Raw genomic sequence first — 24,232 nt, 5'->3', positions numbered from 1 at the left:
AATAATGCTAAAATTTGATCATCTGACCACACCTGTATCCCTCGGCTCATTCATAGACGGAAAATAAATAAATAACAAAACAAATGAACTTTTCTATCATGCTCTTATTCCCTTCACTTCTTTCTTCCTCTCTGTCTGTCTGTCTGTCTGTCTGTCTGTCTGTCTGTCTGTCTCTCTTTGTGTATAGGTGACATAGAGGCAGATTAAGTAAGATGAGACAGACAGACAGACAGAGTAGACAGACAGACAGACAGACAGACAGACAGATAGACAGACAGACACAGGTCCTGGTGGGTGATAGGAGGCCGATCTGATCACAACTCATCACTCCAAAGGGATGGTCAGTTTGTGTGTAATTTTGACGTAGTTGAAACCTACGCGTGAATTTACCTGTAACACAAGACTGTACTTTGATACTGTATTCCTTTTATGTAATCTTCAATATCTCTGAGTCTCTGTACCTACACGTGTATCCGTTCCTGTATTTGCATTGCTGTATCATTGTCTGTAAAGTTAATGAAATGAAATATGAGAGAATGTAAGGGGAGGGGAAGTGAGGGAAGGGTCGGAGGTAACTAGAAACAAAGGCTTGGGAGAGGAGGAGGAGGAGGTGAGGCTCAGGGAAAAGAAAAATATCTGCAATTATGTTAAATTAGTTTTTCAGTTTGTGGTAATTGTACCTATGTGTGTGTGTGTGTGTGTGTGTGTGTGTGTGTGTGTGTGTGTGTGTGTGCAGGAAGGGCTAGGTAGAGGGAGGAGCAACACTCCATGGAGGTAGGCGGTCGCCTTTGACTACCTGAAAAGCGTCTCCCACCTGTCACTCCACACCCAACCGTCCTTCACACCCGCCTTGACATGCGCCCAAAACATGAAGCGTCTCTCATACTGCTGCTTACTGATCTTTTAGGGCTCCAGGGATCCTCCCGGGGCTCTTATGTCAAGTCTTTGAAGGTCTTACTCACATTTACTTCTCTCAGGGGGGAGAGGGAACCAAGTTATATGTAAATGCAATATGTTTAGGTTATAACAGCGTGAACTAAAACGATGGTAAGTAAAATTTCCTCACTAGTGATGCACTGGGAGACATTTTTATTGGTGTGTGTGTGTGTTAGGCGGCGTGAACACTAGATCCTCCTCATCTGTTTGTTTTTATCCACCGACAGTCACTCACTCAGATGGAAGTATTAAAGAGTTGATGTAAATGTTTATATAAGATGCCACCATGGTTTTCTTGGAGACTTTGAAACAATAATGTCACCTCCTGGGAGAAATGTACGTCTTTTGAAGTTTACTAATTGTGAAAAAACAACGCAAAACATAAACAGGTCAAATTGGTCCCATTACGGATATTTAAAGTATCTTGTGACGTAAAATACTTAAAGAAATGATCAATCAAGAGTAAAATATAGGTAGGTATACAGACCAGCATTTATGTAGACAATAAAGGTATACAATGTACATCGACCGTATAGCTGAACAAAAACAAAATAAACAAGAAAAAATAGACAAAATATATGCGCTAAGCTACAGCACGATCGACTTCCAAGACTGAGAAGATGTGGCTGTCCAAACACACACACTTTAAGTCAACACTCACCCTCTGACTCGGGGTCGTGGTGGTGTGGTGACGTGGGAGAGGAGTGGTCAGAGCCTGTTCCTTCATGGTTGGCGCCCACAACGCCCACACACGTGCCCACGATGAGATACACCATGAGGGAGCAGAGGAAAGCCCATGACAGCTGGTGATTCATGGTAATGGTGATGGCCAGCAAGTTACGAGAATCTGTAAGGAAGAAGAGGAAGGTGTGTAAGGTTAACAAGTCTTATGGTCGTTTTGGTTTGTATATTTTTTTGTGAAGTTTTATTCATTAACACTGTTCCTAGTGGACAAATGATAGTGTGGTAGTGAAGGAAACAAGACTATAAGATGGAATAAAGATCCATATCATAGTCGTGTCACCTTAACTACCGCACTTATTTTATTTAGGAGCCTCTTGTTGATGTGTGTTGGATAATGCTACTTAGTGTGAAACGGTCCAATAATATATATCATTATAATTCACACTCACTTATACTGTAACAGAGTCGTTGTCAATTGAGTTTCATGGGTTTAATATTTATCTCCACCAGACTAATGCAATATGACATCCCCTCTCCAGGATTCATTGTATCTACATGAGTTGTCAAATCTCTTTATATTTTTTACGTTAATCCTTTCACAGTGCACTTATCCGAACCTTCTGTACCTCACCTAAATTACAGATATAACCTAACGAAAGGTAATATAACGTAACGTAACCTAACCCAAACCTAAATTGCAAATATAACTTAACGTAACGTAACCTTGGCTTGGTGTTAGAAAGACAGATATACCGTACAGTCAACACCCACGAGGTCGGTAAACAATGAAGGGTAATATTAGCAGAACGGTGACAAAAATATACAGAAGTTGGGGAACAGGAAGGCGCAGCGGAGGAGATAGACGTCGTACTTCTACTGATAAAGACAAACTATTGATTCATGAGAAGAAGGAGCCGTGTATTGTCTTGCTCTGTCGCTTTGGGTTCATGATTCTGAATCTCGGGGTTCGTGGTTCAAGAGGAGAGGCGATCGGACTTTAGTAGTTGACTATATAGTACATAAGGGAACTACTGTATATCATAATTTGTCTCCAGGATCTTAAATATAGGTGGATGATATAGAGACATACAGAGTTATGACGAAATAAAATATTTTAAGAAATTCTAACCATCAGCTAATTGGGTTTTAGGGGAATTGAGTCGTTTTTTCACTCAAACAAAGATAATTATTCCAAGTGTTTATGTTGGAGGATCATAAATTCTCAACAAAATTCAGGTAAATATTTGATGTTGAAATTATCACTGAAATAGAGGTGACTAATGCCCTGTAGGACGCCTCTATGATACAATAGGTTTTGGGTGGTAGGTGAAAGGTTATTGGTGGCAGACTGGCAGTTGGTGGGTTGAAGGGAGTGGGTGGGTGTTGGGCAGCAGGTGGTGGGTGGTAGGTGGTGAATGGCAGGTGTTGGGCGGCAGGTGGTAGGCGGCAGGTGATGGGTGGCATGTAGTTGGTTGTGAATGATAGGTGGTGAGCGGTAGGTTATGGGTGGTGGGTGGCAGGTAGTAGGTTGTGAATGACAGGCGTTGGGCGACAGGTGTTGGGCGGCAGGGGGTGGGTGGCAAGTAGTAAGTTGTGGAAGGCTCTTCTGTCGTACTTGTCTCTCTCTCTCGAATCCTGTTTCCGTTCTTTAATGAAACTTTTTGTCCATAAGTTGTTTACAAGAGACCTATATATAGCTATAGTTCACGTAGTTGTGTGTATGGTGACGTGATCTATTGTATATAGCTGTCTGTACTGTATAGTTCACGTAGTTGTGTGTATGGTGACGTGATCTATTGTATATAGCTGTCTGTACTGTATAGTTCACGTAGTTGTGTGTATGGTGACGAGATCTATATAGTTGTCTGTAGAGTTCACGTAGTTGTGTGTATGGTGACCTGATCTATATAGCTGTCTATAGTTCACGTAGTTATATGGTAAGTAAATAGTGGTTGGAGTATGACCTGGACATTTATCGACTGGACAACACACATCCCCTAAAGGTGTACTCTGGTTTTCTATAGGCGAGAGAGAGAGAGAGAGAGAAAGAGCATTGTGGTGTGTGTGTGTGTGTATACGTGCGGCAGGAAGTGACGTCAGAGAACACACGACAACACAGTAAAATGACTCATCGTATAGTCCTCGGTGATCAGACTGAACCGCTGGAACGAACCCTGCGAGTCCTCTAGTACACGAGTTAAACAACACGGATCCTAGTACAATTTGCCAGGACTGTGCCAGCAAGTGGAGCTGATCATGCCTGACGACTTTATACACAAATCACTAACACGATTTAATTATAATAAAAGCATATTATTAAGAGTCCAATACTGTAGAAAATAATATTTGGTTACTATACTCCCTTATCGTGAATGTATAGATAAATGTTACCACGCAAGTTTGTGCATTATATAGGATAGTGATGGGCAGCCCAGTTAGTTGGTGGGCCACATAAGTGACCTTTTATCATCTCAGTGGGCCACATAGATGACCCTCCATCATCTCAGTGGGCCACACGGGTTCTAGATCAACGAATTAGGTATTTGTTAAATTCAAAGAGAGAGATACAATCGAGTATGCTCACAGTAATGGGACAGTTTCAGTCAGTCCCATGAAGTTCCAACACCTGCTTTGAGAGGTCTTATGATCAGCGTCATGAAGCGCGACGGTCAGTTTATTTGCCGCGTTAACAGTGTCACAGAGAAATGTTAAAAAGCATCACATTAAAATGTTATAAAGTATCACATTAAAGTGTTATAAAGTGTCACATTAAAGTGTTATAAAGTGTCGGATTAAAGTGTTATAAAGTGTCACAGAGAAGTGGGTAAAGGTGGAGGAGATCGCTAACACCAGAAATAACATAAGCAATTGAGCCACAGTTTCTGGAGATACTAATTGTATTATACTGAACACAAAAAATTAAGGCGAGATTCACAGAAACTATTAGAACGATTTTAATCCAATAAATCGTAATAAACGCCCGATAAGATCGTCGTTGGTTTATTTACAAAGATTGCCAACGATCCCGCATAGGGTTGCCAACTTAGCGTTTTTCGCGCTAACTCTAGAGTTTTTTGGTCTCATCTAGCGCCAATTTTTTTTTCATTTTGCGCCATAGCGCAAATTTAGCCCTTTTTCATTGGAAGGTGATTTTCGGTGCTATTTACTGCAACGTAACACAAGTTTAATCCAGTGGAAAAAAATGCATCACACAAAGGGGACTGAGGCTGCTAACACATTGCATTTTTTGGCTGAAGTAGCTAATTACAGAGACTCTTCAGGTGAAAATCCCTACAAAGAGTTATTAGAAGTTGCCCTATCTGCCCTCACCTTGCCACATTCAAATGCCGATGTAGAGCGTTCCTTCAGCCACATGAACCTAATTAAGTCCAAGCTTCACAATAGAATGAAAATCTCAACACTGAATGCAATAATATCTGTGAAGTATGACTTAAAAAGAAATGGAAAGTATTGTGCTTCCTATGAATTACCTATTGATGTTGTCAAGAAAACTGGCACCATGGAAGCATACTGCAGCTCTTCAGCAACACAGGGTCAACTTGTTCAAGACCAAGCTACCTGCAGTACCACTGATATGGAAGAAGACTGGGATACTTTTGAGCTGATGTAATCGTGGTGAGTAGTTCTTTAGCGTCGTACGAAGATCATTTGAACTTTTCTCGTGTTGAATAATTCGTTTTAAGACTATATGATATCAAACCCCGGTTAGATACCTTGAGAATTCTGCAAATTTTAAATCTAGCGCTCTTATAGCGCTTTTTGCGTGTCAGTTTACCGCCTTACGGAAATCTGATTTGTCATGTCTCGCATAGCAGACGACATGAACCAAAACATGGTCGCTAAGGGAGAGCCAACGGCACCACAATTACGGTAAATATCTTGGGTAATCCTGGAGCAGATGGCTAACACTAGAATGTGTTGTTCGATTTTGTTCTTTTTTTCACAGATGTTTTTTGGAAGATAGTAAGTAGTAAAAGCAATCCGACAATTAACAGAACATAATAGAACCTGACATAACCAACCAAAGAAACCTACCTAACATATTAAACAGAAAGTACATACTTCGATATCTGGTACCAAGGAGAGCAGCTTTTTTTTTTAAGCGTTTTGGTGTAATTTTAGGTTTATTGTTTTATTTTTATATTTTTTTTTGTGGCCATGAGAGTACGCTCGGAACGAGTGACTGTTATTGCACCTAAACAAACCAAGAGTGGACGACAGTATACGTTATTTACACACAGATTTTTCGAAGGAATATTTAGGGCAAATAATAAATTTCTTCGCGTACAAAGTACGTAGAGACATCATCTTTGTGTCATAGGATCAGTTTCTCACCGAGTTAATTTACCCAGCAATTTCTTTCATCCTTTACACCATGCTTACTGCAGAAAAAATGAACGAACTCGAACAACTCCTCCTGGTGTTAGCCATATGCTCCAGCACTACCCAGTTTTATTTATTCGCCTGCAAAGGACAGAGCGCCGTGAAATTACTGCCATATGATCAGTGTTCGCAGTGTTATTAAGCAATATACTACAATATAGTCGCCTCGATTTTATTACTCAGTTCTCCTGGTGCTAGCGGCCTCTTACCACTTTCACTGGGAAGTGTTATAAAGTATCACAGTGAAGTGTTGTAAATAGTCACAGTGAAGTGTAATAAAGTGTCACAGTGAAGTGTTGTAAAGAGTCACAGTGAAGTGTAATAAAGTGTCACAGTGAAGTGTTATAAATGACACAGTGAAGTGTAATAAAGTGTCACAGTGATGTGTTATAAAGTGTCTCAGTGAAGTGTTATATTGAAGTGTTATAAAGTGTCATAGTGAAGTGTTATTAAGTGTCACAGTGAAGTGTTATAAAGTGCCACAGTGAAGTGTTATAAAGTGCCACAGTGAAGTGTTATAAAGTGTCACAGTGAAGTGTTATAAAAGCCACAGTGAAGTGTTATAAAGTGTCACAGTGAAGTGTTATATTGAAGTGTTATAAAGTGTCACAGTGAAGTGTTATAAAGTGTCACAGTGAAGTGTTATAAAGTGCCACAGTGAAGTGTTATAAAGTGTCACAGTGAAGTGTTATAAAAGCCACAGTGAAGTGTTATAAAGTGGAGCAGTGAAGTGTTATATTGAAGTGTTATAAAGTGTCACAGTGAAGTGTTATAAAGTGCCACAGTGAAGTGTTATAAAGTGCCACAGTGAAGTGTTATAAAGTGCCACAGTGAAGTGTTATAAAGTGCCACAGTGAAGTGTTATAAAGTGCCACAGTGAAGTGTTATAGTCACAGTGAAGTGTTATAGTCACAGTGAAGTGTTATAGTCACAGTGAAGTGTTATAAAGTGGAGCAGTGAAGTGTCATCGTTGGTGAGGGAATATAAAACAAGAGGTAAGTGATGGTCAACACAGGTTGTATTTGTTGAGGTTAATGTGTTAAGTGTGAGGTTGTACAGTGAGGATATAGTTGTTGTGGGCTGGACCTGACTCGGCTCATAACACAACCAACTGCTAAAACTTTAGAACATTACCTTATCCCTCCCCAAAAAAAAAATCTTACTATTCACTCACATCAAGTGAGTGTTTGAATCATTTTAACTTATGAAACTGTAATCACCTCACTTCCTTCTTTAGTTTACATTGTTATTTGGTAGAGTAAGAGAAGAAATATTGTAAACCCAAATTTAAAAAAATAAAAACAAAATCTCATCAGATATACTTTAAGCTATTTCACCAATGTGAATAGTTTGGAAGGGCACTTTGCATATTTTTAGAATCACACCAAGGAAAGCTAACCCAACCGAATAGCTTTACCATAAATTTTAGTTAGGTGGGCCAGGTCAGGTTTGGTTAGCTCCTTTGCCATCCTTAATGATTAAATCATATATGACAATAAACATGCATCCCTTTCCACATGTATATTATGAGGGGTGATCAAAAAGTTCGGTGAAGGGTACTTCTACCAAGGAATGAGTGAATAGTGGTAAGGCCTGTGGGCTCAACCCTCCTAGTTGCCACCAGCCACCATTACAGTATGTGTGAGTGTGCCATGACATGACATTGAATGAGGATGTGTGTGCAGCATCTGGCACATTTGTAGAAATGTCGCAGTTTGAGCAAATTTCAAACTATTCAACAAACTTTTTAATCACCCCTTGTGTGGAAAAGGTCAACCACGGAACTCTATAATGAGTTGTACATAAGTAAATAGAGCAAAAAAAATAATACTTTACTTTATAGCATTTTTGTTGAAAATTTGTATTTTTTGAGTGTTCTTAAATAATGCAGTTGGCAGTGATTTGAAGTAGAGGTAATGTGTGGGGTAAAATTATGGAAACAATTGATGAAACCAAAACTAACTATTATAGAAGACTTAAAAAAAAAATGTATAATATTTAAAAACAGGTGTCCGGGTTAAGGAGCTCACCAAGAAGATCCCCAAAATGGTGGAGCAAGTAAATTTTTCCCAAACAAAATGATAATCAAGATCCTAACCTAACTACTCTCAAGTATCAGTATACTGTAAATGTCATATTTAACCTAAACTAACCTCAGCTCCCATGGACTGCCAATGTGTAAACCTAACCTAACCCAACAAGACAAAAGATAAACAAAGGAATCCAAAGAACCAAACCTGAAATCGAAAAGTCAGAAAAACTCCAAAAATATAATTCACCAACAAAAATGTCACAGATTAAAATATTAAAAAAATATGTTTTCCTCAATCTCTGTTTATACAACTCGATAGAGTTCTGTGGTCATCCTTTTCCGAATTTTAACCATAATTCTTAATCAAACGAATAAGAGTCTCGCCACCGGAAAATTGCTAGTAAGTTATTCTTTGGGTTCTAACCATTACGACTTCTTGTACTTCACTGTGTCAACTTACAGTATATTGAGGAGCTATACAGATCCTTGTTGAGTGAGGGAATTGTCTACCATCTCTTGTATTACTGTTTATAGAATTTTGACTTAATTATCAATAAAGTTGTTTAAAATTAGAGTAATTAAAGCAGAACTATTGCCTCATTCAAAATTTTGTTTCAGGCAGGGTGGTCACCTGGCCCAAGAAATGACGGGTGATGCCAAGGCTTCCTCTACTATCAGGGCAAGGTGAGTACAGTACTACTTCTGTTGCTCTAATTATGACATGATTGATAAGTATCTTCATAAATTTTTGGTGTTAACTAAAAACATTGTTAGTATCTTGGTTGCTACTGTTAGTTGAGTACAAATGTTGGGTAAAGGTTAAGGAGAGGTGTCGCCATCTTTATTTTCTTTTTAGGGGAGCAAAATCCTTTTCAAATATGTATATTTTTATGTACATGCACTTACTTAATAGGAGAGAAAGAAAATTGTGGGAATGTGAAATATTTACACCTTTCCTTCACAACTTTATGATCTTATCACCAAAACTCATTCAGGAAGGCTGAAGGTCTAAATCATGAATGATAACAAACAACATGAGTAAAATAAACCAAACTTAATGATCTTACACAATATCTAGTGATTTGTAAGAACAGTTTCTTAAGAATACTTTTAAAGATACTATGTAGGTACAGTCATTATTTAATCCTCTCCCACATAATAAACATTTTTACTTTAAAACAAACATCTCATTGATATCCTTCCAATATTTAATTAGGTTTAAGTAGCGACTTTTTCCTCAACATTTAAAAAATATTTTATAGGCACAAAGCCGGATGGAAGGTTAATCTGATTGTTTTCTCCAGGTAGGTGAAAGTTAACAGCTCTTCGAGGGACTGAACACACCATAACGCATCACACTTCAGGTATGTTCAAGTCAGTTTTATATTTCAGATATCGTTGTCTTTATATTTGTTCGGGTGTCTTACGTCTCCGTTAACTAGATAAGTCGTTGTTACCTCACGTGTTGAAGGTTGGGATCACTCGGGACATTTTCTTGATCCAGTGATTTTCTAGATAGTGAATTGCGTACAGCATTAACTCGATCAACTTCAAGAACTTTGAATTTCTTTACGCCATTAATACAAGCTCTTTTCAGCATCTTCCATAACAGCATTACACATCCTCTTAGAACTAGCATGTTTTCCAGTGTTTCTTATGATTACCAAAAATCGAGTCCAGAGTGTATCACAATAAACAATTCATTTTTCGTTGCACATTTCGCAATATGTGACTAAATCTGGATTTATTCAGATGTAGGTGATCCTTATTAGAACGAGGAGGATGTCTCTTAATTATCTGGTTCGTCCTTAAAGACAAACCTCCAGTTTGTTATAGTCTTCCCCTCTCATGCGCTGGTAGTTATTTGAAGAAACCACATTATTCCTACTTCAATGTTATGTTTTGCTTTTCAAATAAAATGCATCTTCATAAAATATGGTGCTCCCTGGCAGGTACGAATTGTTCGTCAATGTTGTCTTGTTCACCTTAGGCTCATCAGTTTTCAGGGCCACAACCAAAGACGAAAACTTAATTGATTTTTTTTCATAGAATTTGGAAGCATATGGCTGCATCCCCTTGACTCTGAAGATTTTTTTTTACTTATAAGTAGCGTTTGTAAACAAATGCACCTCCGGCATACCAACCACACGAGTAAGACGACCCATAATGCATCAGCGAAGGAGACAGACTTACAAACCTAACCCTCGATGGTCCAGCACAGAGAAAATGAGCTGTGACTGAGTACCTAAATTTACAGTTTGGCAAAGTGAAGATGGTCATGTGCAATACCGGTCAAGCTGCCCATTTGTGTATTACAGTCACCCAAAGAGTCCTGTCGCGAACCACGAACCCCGAGATTCAGACTCGTGAACCCGAAGCAGTAGACACTGATACATTATTCTGTCCATAAATGCTTCGGATTCAAGAGTCTGAATCTCGGGGATCATGGTTCGCGACAGGACTTTTTTGGGTGACTGTACCTAATAATACATGGTTAGTTTATACTGTTCCGTATACCTACTGGCCATAACGGCCCTTCTTCCTCTGGGATTCATTTTCATATACTGCAGCGATGAGATGCAGTTTCTAGACATTTTTTGTCGGAGAAAAGTAACTATAAGCAGATTTCTGCGACAATATTATACAAGGTTATTATAAAGGGTATGTATGTTGTATATAACTCAATATTATAGAGGAATGTGTATAGCATCTTCAGATAAGGGATATTGTAACCAAGAATATTCACTGGTTAATGGTGTATGTAGTTCAGGATCTCAACACGATGGCGGTGCATTATTTCACTTCGTTTTGATACCGATTCATTCGGAAGGAGACAGAAAAAAGACCCAACACTTTCGGGAGGTCCGGAGCCTTAAGGGTAAAATTTGTTGCTTCGATCTGATCACTTACTCTGAGGTGAAGCTTAACAACACCCTTACCTCACTTATAGATTTTATTGATTATAAGATGTTATAAAATACGCATTAAATGTCGGTGTTGTTATGAGAGAAAGTCTAGTGTTGGTATTTAAAGTTTTGATGTGCAGTTTAAAGGAATTTTGCCGTTGGTTTATATCATTCAACGAAATTACTGAGATAAAAATCGTGAAATCAACCCACCTGAACCTGTGTGGAAGGACGGGATACTCCTTTGATGTTTGAACACAGGATTCAAGACTAAGGAGAAGGACCAGAACCCTCTTATGAAGGTACTGTGACGTTCCCAACACTCCTCATCACTATTGTTCTTCCGTCTATTATGAACTCGTTTGATGGGTTGACGTCATATATTCCCATTACTTAATGAATTCCTACGACCTTCCTTCACCGTATTACCTATACGAAGAGTTGCCTCAGGCACAGTTTTCTCTACTGATTATCCCCAACAGAAAACTGTGGCGATTCGTATATAGATTCCTGGCAGAAAATGTTTAACTAGCAACTTTTGCAGCCTGACGAATGAGACAACTGCAAATCTGAGCAATACAGTTCTTAGTTATACACAGTTGCTTCAGGAAATATGTGTGATTATTACTTCGCGTATCATTGTTTATAAAAACAACACGAAGTCGTCGAATGACTTTACAAGGATTCGTGTTAGGGATGTAGCCAGCTATGGTGAGGCCTTGATGTGAAGAATGTCTAGAGATGTGTTATTTAGGAATGAGTAACCAACGTCCATATTTATATACCAATAATACAGTTTTTACCAGGAGTTTCCAAGATTAATCACTACACACTCCTCACTGTATTAATAACAGGTCGACTATTATTTACTAGGGACGCTTAGATGGCTCACAAAATAGATATCATTTTAAAATAATGAAATAGGCAGGAAGCCACATACCTAAATATACCACAGATACGATACAATTGTCAGGGTAAAGAAGGATGAATGTAAGGTCATCTTTCCCTGGCCCTAAGGCACCTCGCTTCCCCACTACGTATATTGTTTATCAGAGAATGAGGCTCCCACACTCCCCAAGCTAGTCTATTCGACCTGTTGCTTCACCCTTCACCACCCCCTGGGGACCACCTTGCCATCTCCTATACTAATTAAACCACCGGCTTTCACTGCATGCTCTAAGGCTGGCGTGTTCAGAGTATGACGCTTTAAGGTAGTACTTGTAGTTCTTTAACACCTGTCTTCGTGGCTATTAACTGCACGGTCATCTGGGAACCTAATTACGATGATCACATTTGCGCATAGCGGGACACCAGTTTCCTTCCGAACAATAGCGAGTTTTTTTTTTTTTTTTTTCCCCTTCTTGGTTTATGGTTTTTAATTTGTCGGTCCCAAAGGTTGAGGATCATATTGATTTTTATCACCACGACAGTTTGTCTCCTTACCCGTTCACTGCAATTCGCACACTTACCATTTTTATTCTGGTTGTGTTATATGTAATATAGTCTGCAGTGTACAGTAATGTCTTATGTACTTTTATTTCAAGGAAGATATTTGATTGATAAATATTATTATTATTATTATTATTATTATTATTATTATTATTATTATTATTATTATTATTATTATTATTATTATTATTATTATTATCATCCATTTTGTACTGGTATATGTTTCACCCGAAAATAAATCATAATATAACAGCGTTCCTTTTATGTGATACTGTAGACTCATTTTATACATATTCCTCGGTATTATGTTGTCAAAGGTTCTCGCTAAGTATCTTGTCCAGCAGTAGCCGCTAAGTTCCTCCACCTTTTCTTCTCTGTGATATTAAGTGCATTTTCCTGCTCCCTTATTAACCGGTTCAGAGAACTTGTACATCGGTTCAGCTCTTAAGTCAAAAGGAGAACGAAATTACATAATTATTTCTCTTCTGTCGATTCAACAATGATCAATATCCCTTAGACTTATCATCCTATGAACCTTAAAGCCTATGTAGATACAGAACTGCTAAAAGGCCTTCCTCAACTCAATACAACGGGTAATTCTTCAGGTGGTTCACGGCGGCGTCTGTAATGTTATTAGAAAAACTGATTTACCCACCATTATAGACTCAGGGCCTCCACTTTGATTCCAGATCCGCTTACTACAAGATTCTTCAAAACCGGATTGCATTTCAGTTTTTTTTTCTGTAGATTTAGTTTTCGTTATTAAATTACTCTGGGAATTTTCATCTCATGTGGTGTTACGGTGAAAATAAACTTTGCAGATTGTTTTAACTTAAGTAGAGGAAAAGTAGAGAGTTTCCTTCACCAGTCGGGGGATGAGAAAACAACTATATCTAGTGATCGAAATACGCTGTAATTTATAAGTAAACATGTTGTGAAGATATTTATGCCTTCTTCTGTCTTAAAAACACAATTAATGGAACTATGTCTTAAGTAATACCTCAAATGATGCAGTTTTCTCTTCTTTATGTGATGTGTTATTGACTGTTAAAGTGTTTTCTGTTGACGCTCCGTATTTCCACTTTAAAAACAATTCAGTTCCATATATCAACAGACAATACCTTATTATGCATGTTCCATCCAGCACACGCAGCGTAACGTGTCTAGTGGGATGTGTATAAGACTGTATATATTTTTTTGACACTTAAAAACATCAAACTATCTAGTCAAACCCAACATTAGTCAGATCAATGAATACTAATCCTTACTGACTGATTGACGGGCTTGACTTACGGTAGAGTCATAGAGTAAAGTTGACGCCATCTTAAACTCCATTATCATCTTGTAAACCTCTAATACGAGAATAACGTTAAGGTAGGGTCTAAGGCCAAGAGTGACTCCATTAGTTAGGAAGGAGAAGAAATCACCAGGTATGTTATTAATTACATCCCAGCGACAATGATGCAAATTTTTTTTCTCTTTAAGACGAATTTATGAGTTTCTTTGTTTTATAAGCTTTGTTTCTTTGTTTTATAAGCTTTGAATTATAACTTTTCTTAGGGTTAAGTTATTTCTGGATTGTGAAGTTGTTTCTAGGTTGTTAAAGTGTTTCTGGGTTAATGTTTTTCAGGGTTACTAAGTGGTTATGTTTATGGTGGTGGTTGTTGTTTTTTGGTGATGGTGGTAATGGTGGTGGAAGTGATGGTGGTGGTTGTTGTTACTGTTGTTGTTAGTGGTGGTGGTGGTGGAAATGGTGATGGCGGTTGTTAGTAGTGGTGGTGATGGATGGTGGTAGTGATGGTGGTGGTTGATGTTACTGTTGTTGTTAGTGGTATTGGTGGTGGTGGTGGTAATGGTGATGGCGGTTGTTAGTAGTGGTGGTAATGGATGGTGGTAGTGATGGTGGTGGTTGATGTTACTGTTGTTGTTAGTGGTGGTGGTGATGGATGGTGGTAGTGATGGTGGTGGTTGCTGTTACTGTTGTTGTTAGTGATGGTGGTGATGAATGGTGGTAGTGATGGTGGTGTTGGTGGCAGTAGTGGCAGAAGTAAGAAGTGTCGATGTAACTTCCTTTGAGCTACACTACTTCCAATTTACTCCTTCCAGGTTATGATATAAACATTAAATCATTTTGCGTTCCTCAGTCAGTGTTCTAACTCGTGTGTTCTCCATCAATGTTCTAACTCATTGTGTTCTTCTACGTATTAGATGTTATATACTTCACTCCGAGAACAAATAGTTATACACATTATCACCTGCAATAATCTTGTTATGACGGAAACTAATTTGGAAGAGAAATTAATCGAATTCTGGCAATGATTGTGGTACTAAAAGTTAATTATTACCTGGAACTTGTCGTCTGGGGTTAATTAAGCAGGTAATGACCGTGAGAAATCTGTGTATTAATTAACATCAAAAGAGATAGAGAGAAAACTTGAGGACAATTTCATGTTTAAATTAGTTATTTCTTAAGTGCTAATGTATGTAAGAATTCCACCCCCCCCCCTCTCTCACCCATGGCGCTGCAGTTGCAATTATGAAATAGTTGTATAAATAATAATAACAATAATGGATTTGTTTTATACTTTACGTTCGTTGTGTCAATGTTTTCGTGACCCGTTTATTTTTACACAGAAAATGGGGGGGTGGGGGGAGGGGGAATAGTGCCTGCATCACAACCTACGCTGCCACCCACGCCACCACCCACGCTAATACCTACTCCAACACTCACACCAAGTCCAGTTATTGATCACAATTTTTGGGGGGAAGAGGGGAAAGGTGGAGAGGAAACATTTATATACCATTCCCAGACCCACACCTGCCCTACACCCACACCTGCCCTACACCTCACACTTCTGCCCTACACCCAAACCTGCCCTAAACCCACACCTGCCCTAAACCCACACCTGCCCTGGCACCCACACCTGCCCTTGCACCTGCCCCACACCCACACCTGCCCCACACCCACACACCTGCCCCACACCCACACCTGCCCTACGCCCACACACCTGTTCACACCCACACCTGCCCTAAACCCACACCTGCCCCACACCCACACCTGCCCCACACCCACACCTGCCCCTTCACACCCACACCTGCCCCACACCCACACCTGCCCTTCACCCACACCTGCTCTACACTCACTTGCCCCTACACCCACACCTGCCCCACACCCACACCCCTGCCCTAAACCCACACCTGCCCCACACCCACACCTGCCCCACACCCACACCTGCCCCAGCCCCACACCCACACCTGCCCCACTGCCACACCTACCCCACACCCACACCTGCCCCTACACCCACACCTGCCCTGCACCCACACCTGCCCACACCTGCCCACACCTGCCTTCCCCACCCACACCTGCCCTCGCACACCCACTCCTGCCCTAAACCCACGCCCTGCCCACACTCACACCTGCCTTACACCCACACCTCTTACACCCACACCTGCCTCTACAAATCATTCCCTGTTTTAAACCCACGCCCCACACCACACCTGCCCACTACACACACCCGCACCTGTGCCCCACACCCACTACACCCACCCGTGCCCCTACACCCACCCGTGCCCCTACACCCACCTGTGCCCTACACCCACCCGCCTGTGCACCCACACCTCCCCACACCCACACCTGCCCTACACCCACACCTGCCCTACACTCACACCTGCCCTACACCCACCCATGCCCTACACCCACACCTGCCCTACACCCACACCTGCCCTACACCCACACCTGCCCTACAACTGCCCTACATCCACACCTGCTCCTCTCCCGCATCTCCCCCACGCCTACATCTCTCTCACGCTTACATGTCCCACGCCCACGCTTATATAACTTGTACTTCCATTAACCGAATCACCCTATACCTGTGAATAGCATTACCTGTCACCGCACTAATATTCACGAGAGCCATATTAGGGTAAGTCTTGTGTCGCTTGTGATAAATGTGGTGAAAAGTGAGGCATGAGGATCACTCTACCGACGACGATGCTTACGATAACACCTTGAGTAATAAAAACAGAAGCATCTTAGTTCCTTCTTGTTTTTCCGTCCACATTGTTTTGTCTGTCTCGCGTCACACTTTAGGAAAATGGTATAAAACAAATTAAAAATAAATATATTTTTCCTTTGGAAGCTTAATTATACAGATAGTTGACGTGAATTTGTTTGTAGAATGTTTGTATTAAAGCGACGAGTTAGCGAAACTTTTGGGTGTTTTTCAGCAGTGTGTCCGAGGTGTAGATATACATGGAGGCCGTCATACCTCTGGTTAAAATACACTTAATATCAGAAGCCATATTAAAACCATTAACTTTGCCATCCAAATAAAATATTGTCACAAGATTTCATAACAAACGTGACTACTAGCATGGCGTCCCATTGTTTTTTTTTTTATTGACGTTTGGACATTTTTTTACAGCAAGGGAAAACAAGAAAAAGTTTTAGGTGTAGTGCACTCCAGCATACGTGTTCAGGTTGCATACCGGTATACGTGCAATGTTTTAAAAGCATTTCTTTCTGACCACAGAATATAAAGAAGTTGGTGATAAAATTTACTTATATTAACTGTTGTTTTCTTGGAACAACATTAAGTATAGAGTACTATCATGTTTTTTTCTAGTTTATACTATCTATAATTTGATACTTGTTATATTCGTCTTGATTTGACTGTTCCGCTATTGTCTTGAACTGGTTACTTAAATAAAAAAAATGGTAGAAGGTGTTTTATGAGTCTGGGTGACTTTCAAATACGACGTTCCCTAAATCCAACTGAAAGAACGAGTTTTTTTTTCCACTTTACTCAACATAAGTTTAAAATAGTCACTTGTTATAAAATTAGAGAGTGTGTAAACTGCCCCAGTGTTTTAATATACATAACAACCTTCGGACTTCACAGCAGATTATTTCCAGGTGAGTGAGACAGCATGTATGGCGATAGAGAATTGGGTAACCAGCGTGAGGTCTATACACTGTGAGTGGTCAGGGGTGAGAACTCATTACATTAATTCCTTTATTATAGTAACAGGATATCTTAACACTATTACTTAAAATTTGCGATAAAATACGAAAAGTTTTTTTTTTTTTTAAGGGAATGAAATAATTGACAGCCATACCAGAAATTTGGAGTATTGAAGATTAACATTATTGATCTGTACTGAAAGTTTTTGTTGATTTTGTATTCTATTGATATTTTTTAAATGTTAACCCTGACTGATTCTAATTATATTAACATATTCACTTGACATTATTCTCCATTAATATTTCTTATCAGTCATATGTTAACTCTCTATATACCGGTCTGTAGATCTGTAAACCATCACCTAGACTCCCAGCCGTGACCTCACACCCACGCATTCACACCCACCACACTCACACCCACCACACTCACACCCACCGCACTCACACCCACCGCACTCACACCCACCACACTCACCCGCCGGGAATGTTAACTTAGGAATATTTAATTCTTCTGAGACCCAAACACTTAAGACCTCTGATAATGCGACAGACTTCACCCACTCTTTCTTCCTACGTAAACTTTCTAAGGCCAAGTATTAGCCCACATTCTTAGTGTCAACAAATCACACAAGATGTCATAAAAATATATAAAAGAAATCTCTAGATATTTGTCCCATGAATGTCTCCTATCTTTCCCTCCTTAACATAAGTCTTCCTCGCCCCCACATATCCGGGTCCAGGAAGAGGGTAAACATCTTAACCCCTTCACTACCGGGGGCGTAATATTTTATTTGGTTCACGCCAGTTGATTTTATTCACCAGAGAGTGGACCCGTATACAAGTGGTTAATGATCCGGTCTTATTTCCGCTCTCCTTCCCTCGTTATCACATCTTTCTTTCAGTAAATCGTTTCTATCTTTATTCCTCCATATTCAATGTTATGATAAAATAAGAGACCATCATCCTTTACCTCCTTGAACCGAGAAGCTCCTACCTCTACCACATGTTCAATCAACAGACATACACAAGTTTTTATTCCTCGCACTTCACAAGAGAGGAACTTTCTACCTGTATACGTCTTTCCATCTGTTTAAGTACTTGAGATCTACAACTTGAAGATTGAGGCATCTCCTAACATCAAAGAAAATATGATTCTGTTCCCCGAGGCAGGAGAAAACCCTCGATTGAGTGTGGCAGCGTCTCTGAGTGTGTGGTACTGCTGCCTGTCTAGCACGTTGGCGAGGCTGTAAGATAACGTCGGGGTATCTTACAACAAATCAAAGCTTAAGTGTACTCTACAATATCGGGGAGGTTTTCTAATCATCAGCAATAGATTCCACTTTATGATAAGATACGGAAGCATAATGTTTCGTTTATTAGATAATAACTCCTATTGTTTCAGAAAGCTTCGATTAATATTTATGATATAAGGATATGATTTAAATATACATAATACGCGTATAACTAGCCAGAGATATATCGTTCTATGGTGGCGAATAATTAAGTTTATCAGGTAGTCTAGAGTCAGTTAAACCGTAATGGAAAGATCGGTTGTGTAGTGTTGTACGCGACACAAGTGGACAGCTCAGCCCCGCCAACTTACACGGCTAAACGATGGGCGTTGCAAATCCATTACTAACACACTAGAAAATGGGGTTTACTATTTGACCAACGCTGGAATAGTGAATTACCTTACAGAAAATATTTTGCCACGGAATGAATTTGATTAAGGCGGTAAATAATGATGACCCATAAATAAATGAATAAATAGAAATGCAATAATACTAAATGTCATATTACTAAACTAGTATATTAAATATCATAGTATATTCCTGAAAACCTGTAATAAAGTTATTAAATAGTATGGAAGAACAAACTATGAAGATTCTGTAAAACTTGCAGGTAACTTTATGAAATATTACGAATAACGAAAAAAAAATAAATGCGTGTAAATGATCGGCATTTGACTGAATTTATCGAATTCAAAAACTTTAATCGGTACTTGACTGTATTTTGCCGATACAAACACTGGCCTCTAACAAAACAACACCTATTTTACTTAATTTATTTCGTCCTTACAGTATTTATTTCATCAAGAATATGATTTGGTTGAGAGTCAGGGAAGGCCAAAGAGGTATTCCTTCTTATCTCCCACACTCAACATCACGATTCCTTCCTTCCTTTCCTATCCCTGACACTTGCCTGACACTTGAGGTTTTTCATTTGTCATCCATTCACAACTTTGCCTAATGATGTGTGTGTGTGTGTGTGTGTGTGTGTGTGTGTGTGTGTGTGTGTGTGTGTGTGTGTGTGTGTGTGTGTGTGTGTGTGAGCGAGCGTGCATCCACTTCCTATATGTTTAATGCATCAACCATGTGAGTTTCGGCCCAAGTCTCTCCTACCACAGAAGCAGTGAGACAGGATACATACATTTGAGACAGAATACGTAATCTCTTCCCTCTTTTCGGTCGATGGATACTCGTGACATTCAATAGATACGTTCTCATAAATCCAGTTCGGTAGACAAAAAAAGTAAATGATGAACGAAGTCTTGAGATAATGTGTAACTTAAGCGAAATTGCCTTAGTTTGCCACATCTTTGTGCCATAAGTATTTTAAGTAGTTATTACGATTTGGAGTGAATTCGTATTATAATTATCTTAAAGGTGTCTTAGATTTGAGTGGGGGATCGCATTTAAGGGAGGCATTGTATTTAAGGGAGACGTTGTATTTCAGGGAGGCATTGTATTTATGGGAGACGTTGTATTTAAGGGAGACGTTGTATTTAAGGGAGATATTGTATTTAAGGGAGACGTTGTATTTAAGGGAAACGTTGTATTTAAGGGAGACGTTGTATTTAAGGGAGGCGTTGTATTTAAGGGAGACACTTCATATAAGGGACACATTTTATTCAAAGGGCTAATTGTAATGTAGAAATCACTGCACTTTCTGACGTTCTACACACACGCACACACATTCTCTCTCTCTCCCTCAGGTTTCACTATTCACCCTCTCACTGACTCCCTCACAAATTCACTCTCTTTAGATATCCTTATATTTACTCTATATCTCTCTCTTTATTTCACTTTCATCTTCTATCTTTACTCCTCACTATCCGTTTGCCCTTTTTGATTCCCTAATAAGTGATTCGAACACAATATTCATACACAACCAAGATTCATACATTAAATCCACATACAACCAAGATTCATACAATAAATTCATACACAACCAGGATTCATACATTAAATCCATATACAACCAAGATTCATACATTAAATCCATATTCAACCAAGATTCATACAATAAATTCATACACAACCAAGATTCATACATTAAATCCATATACAACCAAGATTCATACAATAAATTCATACACAACCAAGATTCATACATTAAATCCATATACAACCAAGATTCATACACAACCAAGATTCATACATTAAATCCACATACAACAAGATTCATACGCAACTAAGATTCATACATTAACTCCATACACAACCAAGATTCACATAGACGATTGCTATACATACACTATGAATTTATATAGAAGATTCAAACACACACACACGCCAAAATCCCCATCGCTATAAGAAACTTTTACATGTGAGCTCCCTGGCTAAGTCACACCCGCCCCCAGACACACTCTCCTGCTCAATGAAGACACCCACCTGTTAGAATGTGGCCGCTACCAGCTGTCGACGCCTGGGTGTGCGAGAGACCAAGCGTTTATATACATCTGTAAAGTGGACCCGCCCCCTCGTCCCCACGCAAACCCCGCCCACCTTGCCTCCATATATGCCCCGCCCCACTGGTTTCCATACATGCCCCGCCCCTTATTTTCCCTATATGCCTCGCCTCCTCGCCTCCATATGCCCTGCCCCCTCGCCTCCACACCTGCCTTGACCTCTCGCAAACCTTGCCTCTTTATCAAAGCCACGCCCCATTTCAAACCCCGCCCTCTCGCAAGCCCCGCCTTTTCATTCCCACACATTTCTTAACCCTCACCACACAAACCCCCATCCGCCTCCTACTTCTGCAGTTGGGGAAGTGAAGGCAATCTGGTGTAGTGCCGGTTTCACCAAATAGTTGATATACAGATCACTTTAACCATATAATTAAAAAAGAAAATATCATGAATTTTTACCCAAGTTAATATGTAATGACTAGGTCTCGCTGTACCAGGATATACTCCTATCTGGGAGCTAGTTTGTTCGTGGAGATAGTTTACTAGTGGAGATAGTTTACTATAGGAGATAGTTTACTAGTGGAGATAGTTTACTATAGGAGATAGCTTACTAGCGGAGATAGTTTATTCATATACTGTCGAAGGTATGTTGAAATCTCTCGAAGTTCCTGACAACTAAAAATCCATTGTTAAACACCCAGATCTCTCACTAGTTTATTACAATGTCGTGTTCTGCTACTCTACGGTGGCTGAGTGTGTTACAAGCTCAGAATTGAGCCTTTTTTCGTTTCTGGTCCGTTTTCTCTGGTGATTAAGACCATGTCTGTACACACCTTTATATTTGTTAATAAAGCTACGCTATTTCAGTAATTCGGACCGAGTAACTTAAGACATACAGGAGTAAGGGACAAGAAACATAATACCTTTTCGTTGTTCACTATTTGCCTCTTCTCAATCCCTTGTTTTGTGGATATTTTGGGTATACCTGTAATCTAGAAAAAAGTAAAAAAAAAAAAAGTACAATGTTAGATATAGATTTCTAGATGGAACAGTAGTAAAATGATAGATGGTAGCGATAGGTGACGGCATAGTGTACGGTGGAACGGTGGAGGAGTATAAGCGAAATAGGTAGCGATAGGTGGCAGGGTAGCAGCTCAGCATGTGGCGGGGAGGAGTGGAGTGGCGGAGGAGTATAAGCGAGGACCATCACTAACACATAGTCAGATTGGTCTTAAGTCTCATTAACTCCTCCTCTTCTTCCTTACAACAATTCCTCACACCATGTTGTCTTACACCCTAGTTCCTTGTAGTACTGTTGTCTTTCGTCTTCATCACTTTTCATTTTCTAATGTTTCGTCCAGTTGTAAGAATTCTACATCATCATTCAAGACTTTCTCTAAGATATATGATTATTATTACCTTTCTTCGTAGTGATGAGAGAAGTGTGGTGGTGGAGAGGACACTGGGAGTATTAACTCGCACGTACAGTACAGTATATGTTCGGTGACAAGCTCAGTATTGACTCGACTGTGTCTCTGATGTCTCAGCCCAAAGTTACCACCATTGTTTTGTACAACTATTACCAGAAGCTTTGGGATTTATTCATTACTAATTAGAATATTTTATTGTCTGATTTGATTGAATTTATGGTTTATGGTCACTATGATAAGGCGAGAAAAAAAACCCAATGAATGATAATATACTTTTACGTGATAGAATATATTTTATCATGATGAGCGATGTATGTATTCTCACTACAGCTTCCAGAGCATTAAACTTCATAATACTGTTCCTTCGGCCTAACCACATATACCACATTTTACACAATACAGTACCAAGTTTACTATGCAAAATTATAGTCAATAGGGGACTGTATTTTTCATTGCCATAGATATTTTTCAAAAGCGTATTTACTCGAAATTGCTAATGAAAAATACCTGTTGGTAACTCCTGAGCTGATTGCCTGACAACCACGAAGGTATATATACAGTAATGAGCGGCCATTGTATGTGAACCATTCAAACCGTGGCGCGTAAGAGCAGTAGCACATTGATGGATTAGAGCAATTATAAAGTTAATGCTGTTTTGGTGTAAAGGAAATCCTTCACCACATGACTTTGATGTTGTTCAGTAGTGTCTTGTTACCTGCAGTATTAATGGGCTAAAGTATATAAGGTTTTGCATCATCGATTTTCTGGACTTTTTGTGGTGGAATTAATCACAAGTAAAACATTCTCATTAGATTGTATTAATTTTATTTCTCTATCAAACTTACTGTACATCCAGAATAAGAAACATGCCCTCATCTTTTCTTATTCTTAGAGACAAGCTGCTTAAAGTTATTAATGAAAAATAAACAGTTAATTAATTTGATTCACATTAGTTTCGCTCTAAAGGTGAAACACACATATAACAGTATTAATGTATTGTGGTAAACCTCGTTGTTGTCTTGAAGTGAAATCATGACAGCTTCCATAAACATGAGGTTGATACACACGTTCCCAGCCCCGCGTTCTTGTCCTATAACTTCTATTTATTTTCTTAGTAATCCTTAACAATTTTCCTTGAATGAATTTTCTATGATTGTAAGATTTATTTCCTTACATTTAACATCGTGGACAATATTTTCAGCTCATTTTAATTGATATTTGGGGACCATTTATTAAAGTGCAGTGGTGGTGGGAGTGATGGAGGGTGGTGGTGGTGGTGGTGATGGAGAGTGGTGGTAGTGGTGATGGAGAGTGGTGGTAGTGGTGATGGAGAGTGGTAGTAGTGATGGAGGGTGGTGGTGGTGATGGAGGGTGGTGATGGAGGGTCGTGGTAGTGATTGAGGGTAGTGGTAGTGATGGAGGGAGATGGTGGTGGTAGTGATGGAGGGAGGTGGTGGTAATAATGATGGAGGGTGGTGGTGGTGGTGAGGAGGTAGGTGGTGGTGAGGGGGTTGGGATATATAGCCAGTGAGTCGTGTTAGTCAACAGCCCGCAGTGGGGAGGGAGGGAGGTATTGTTTATTCTCTTGACGGCAAAACAAATAAAGCAGAGGCGATCATGCTTGATGAGTGGTACGGAGGAGGTTAGGTTAGGTTAGGTTAGGTTAGGTTAGGTTAGGTTAGGTTTGGTTTGGTTTGGGTTAGGTTAGGTTAGGTTAGGTTAGGTTAGGTTTGGTTT

General features: G+C 39.5%; 1 protein-coding gene across 1 annotated transcript in view; it reads right to left on the bottom strand.

Moving 5' to 3' along the window:
• The window catches only part of LOC121872148, a 49,263-nt gene extending 28,184 nt beyond the window's left edge, over positions 1 to 21,079 (bottom strand). The window contains exons 1-2 of the mRNA XM_042374825.1: positions 21,049 to 21,079; positions 1,598 to 1,783 (exon numbers count right to left, since the gene is read on the bottom strand). Of these exons, the coding sequence (XP_042230759.1) occupies positions 1,598 to 1,751 (154 nt within the window). The 5' untranslated portion in view covers positions 1,752 to 1,783; positions 21,049 to 21,079. The remainder of the gene's footprint in view (positions 1 to 1,597; positions 1,784 to 21,048) is intronic.
• Between the last annotated feature and the right edge of the window lie 3,153 nt (positions 21,080 to 24,232).

The sequence above is a fragment of the Homarus americanus genome, unplaced genomic scaffold (assembly GCF_018991925.1).
Source record: "Homarus americanus isolate GMGI-L3 unplaced genomic scaffold, GMGI_Hamer_2.0 scaffold22069, whole genome shotgun sequence".
Classification (NCBI taxonomy): Eukaryota; Metazoa; Arthropoda; class Malacostraca; order Decapoda; family Nephropidae; genus Homarus; species Homarus americanus.
This window is presented reverse-complemented; position numbering and strand designations above follow the sequence as displayed.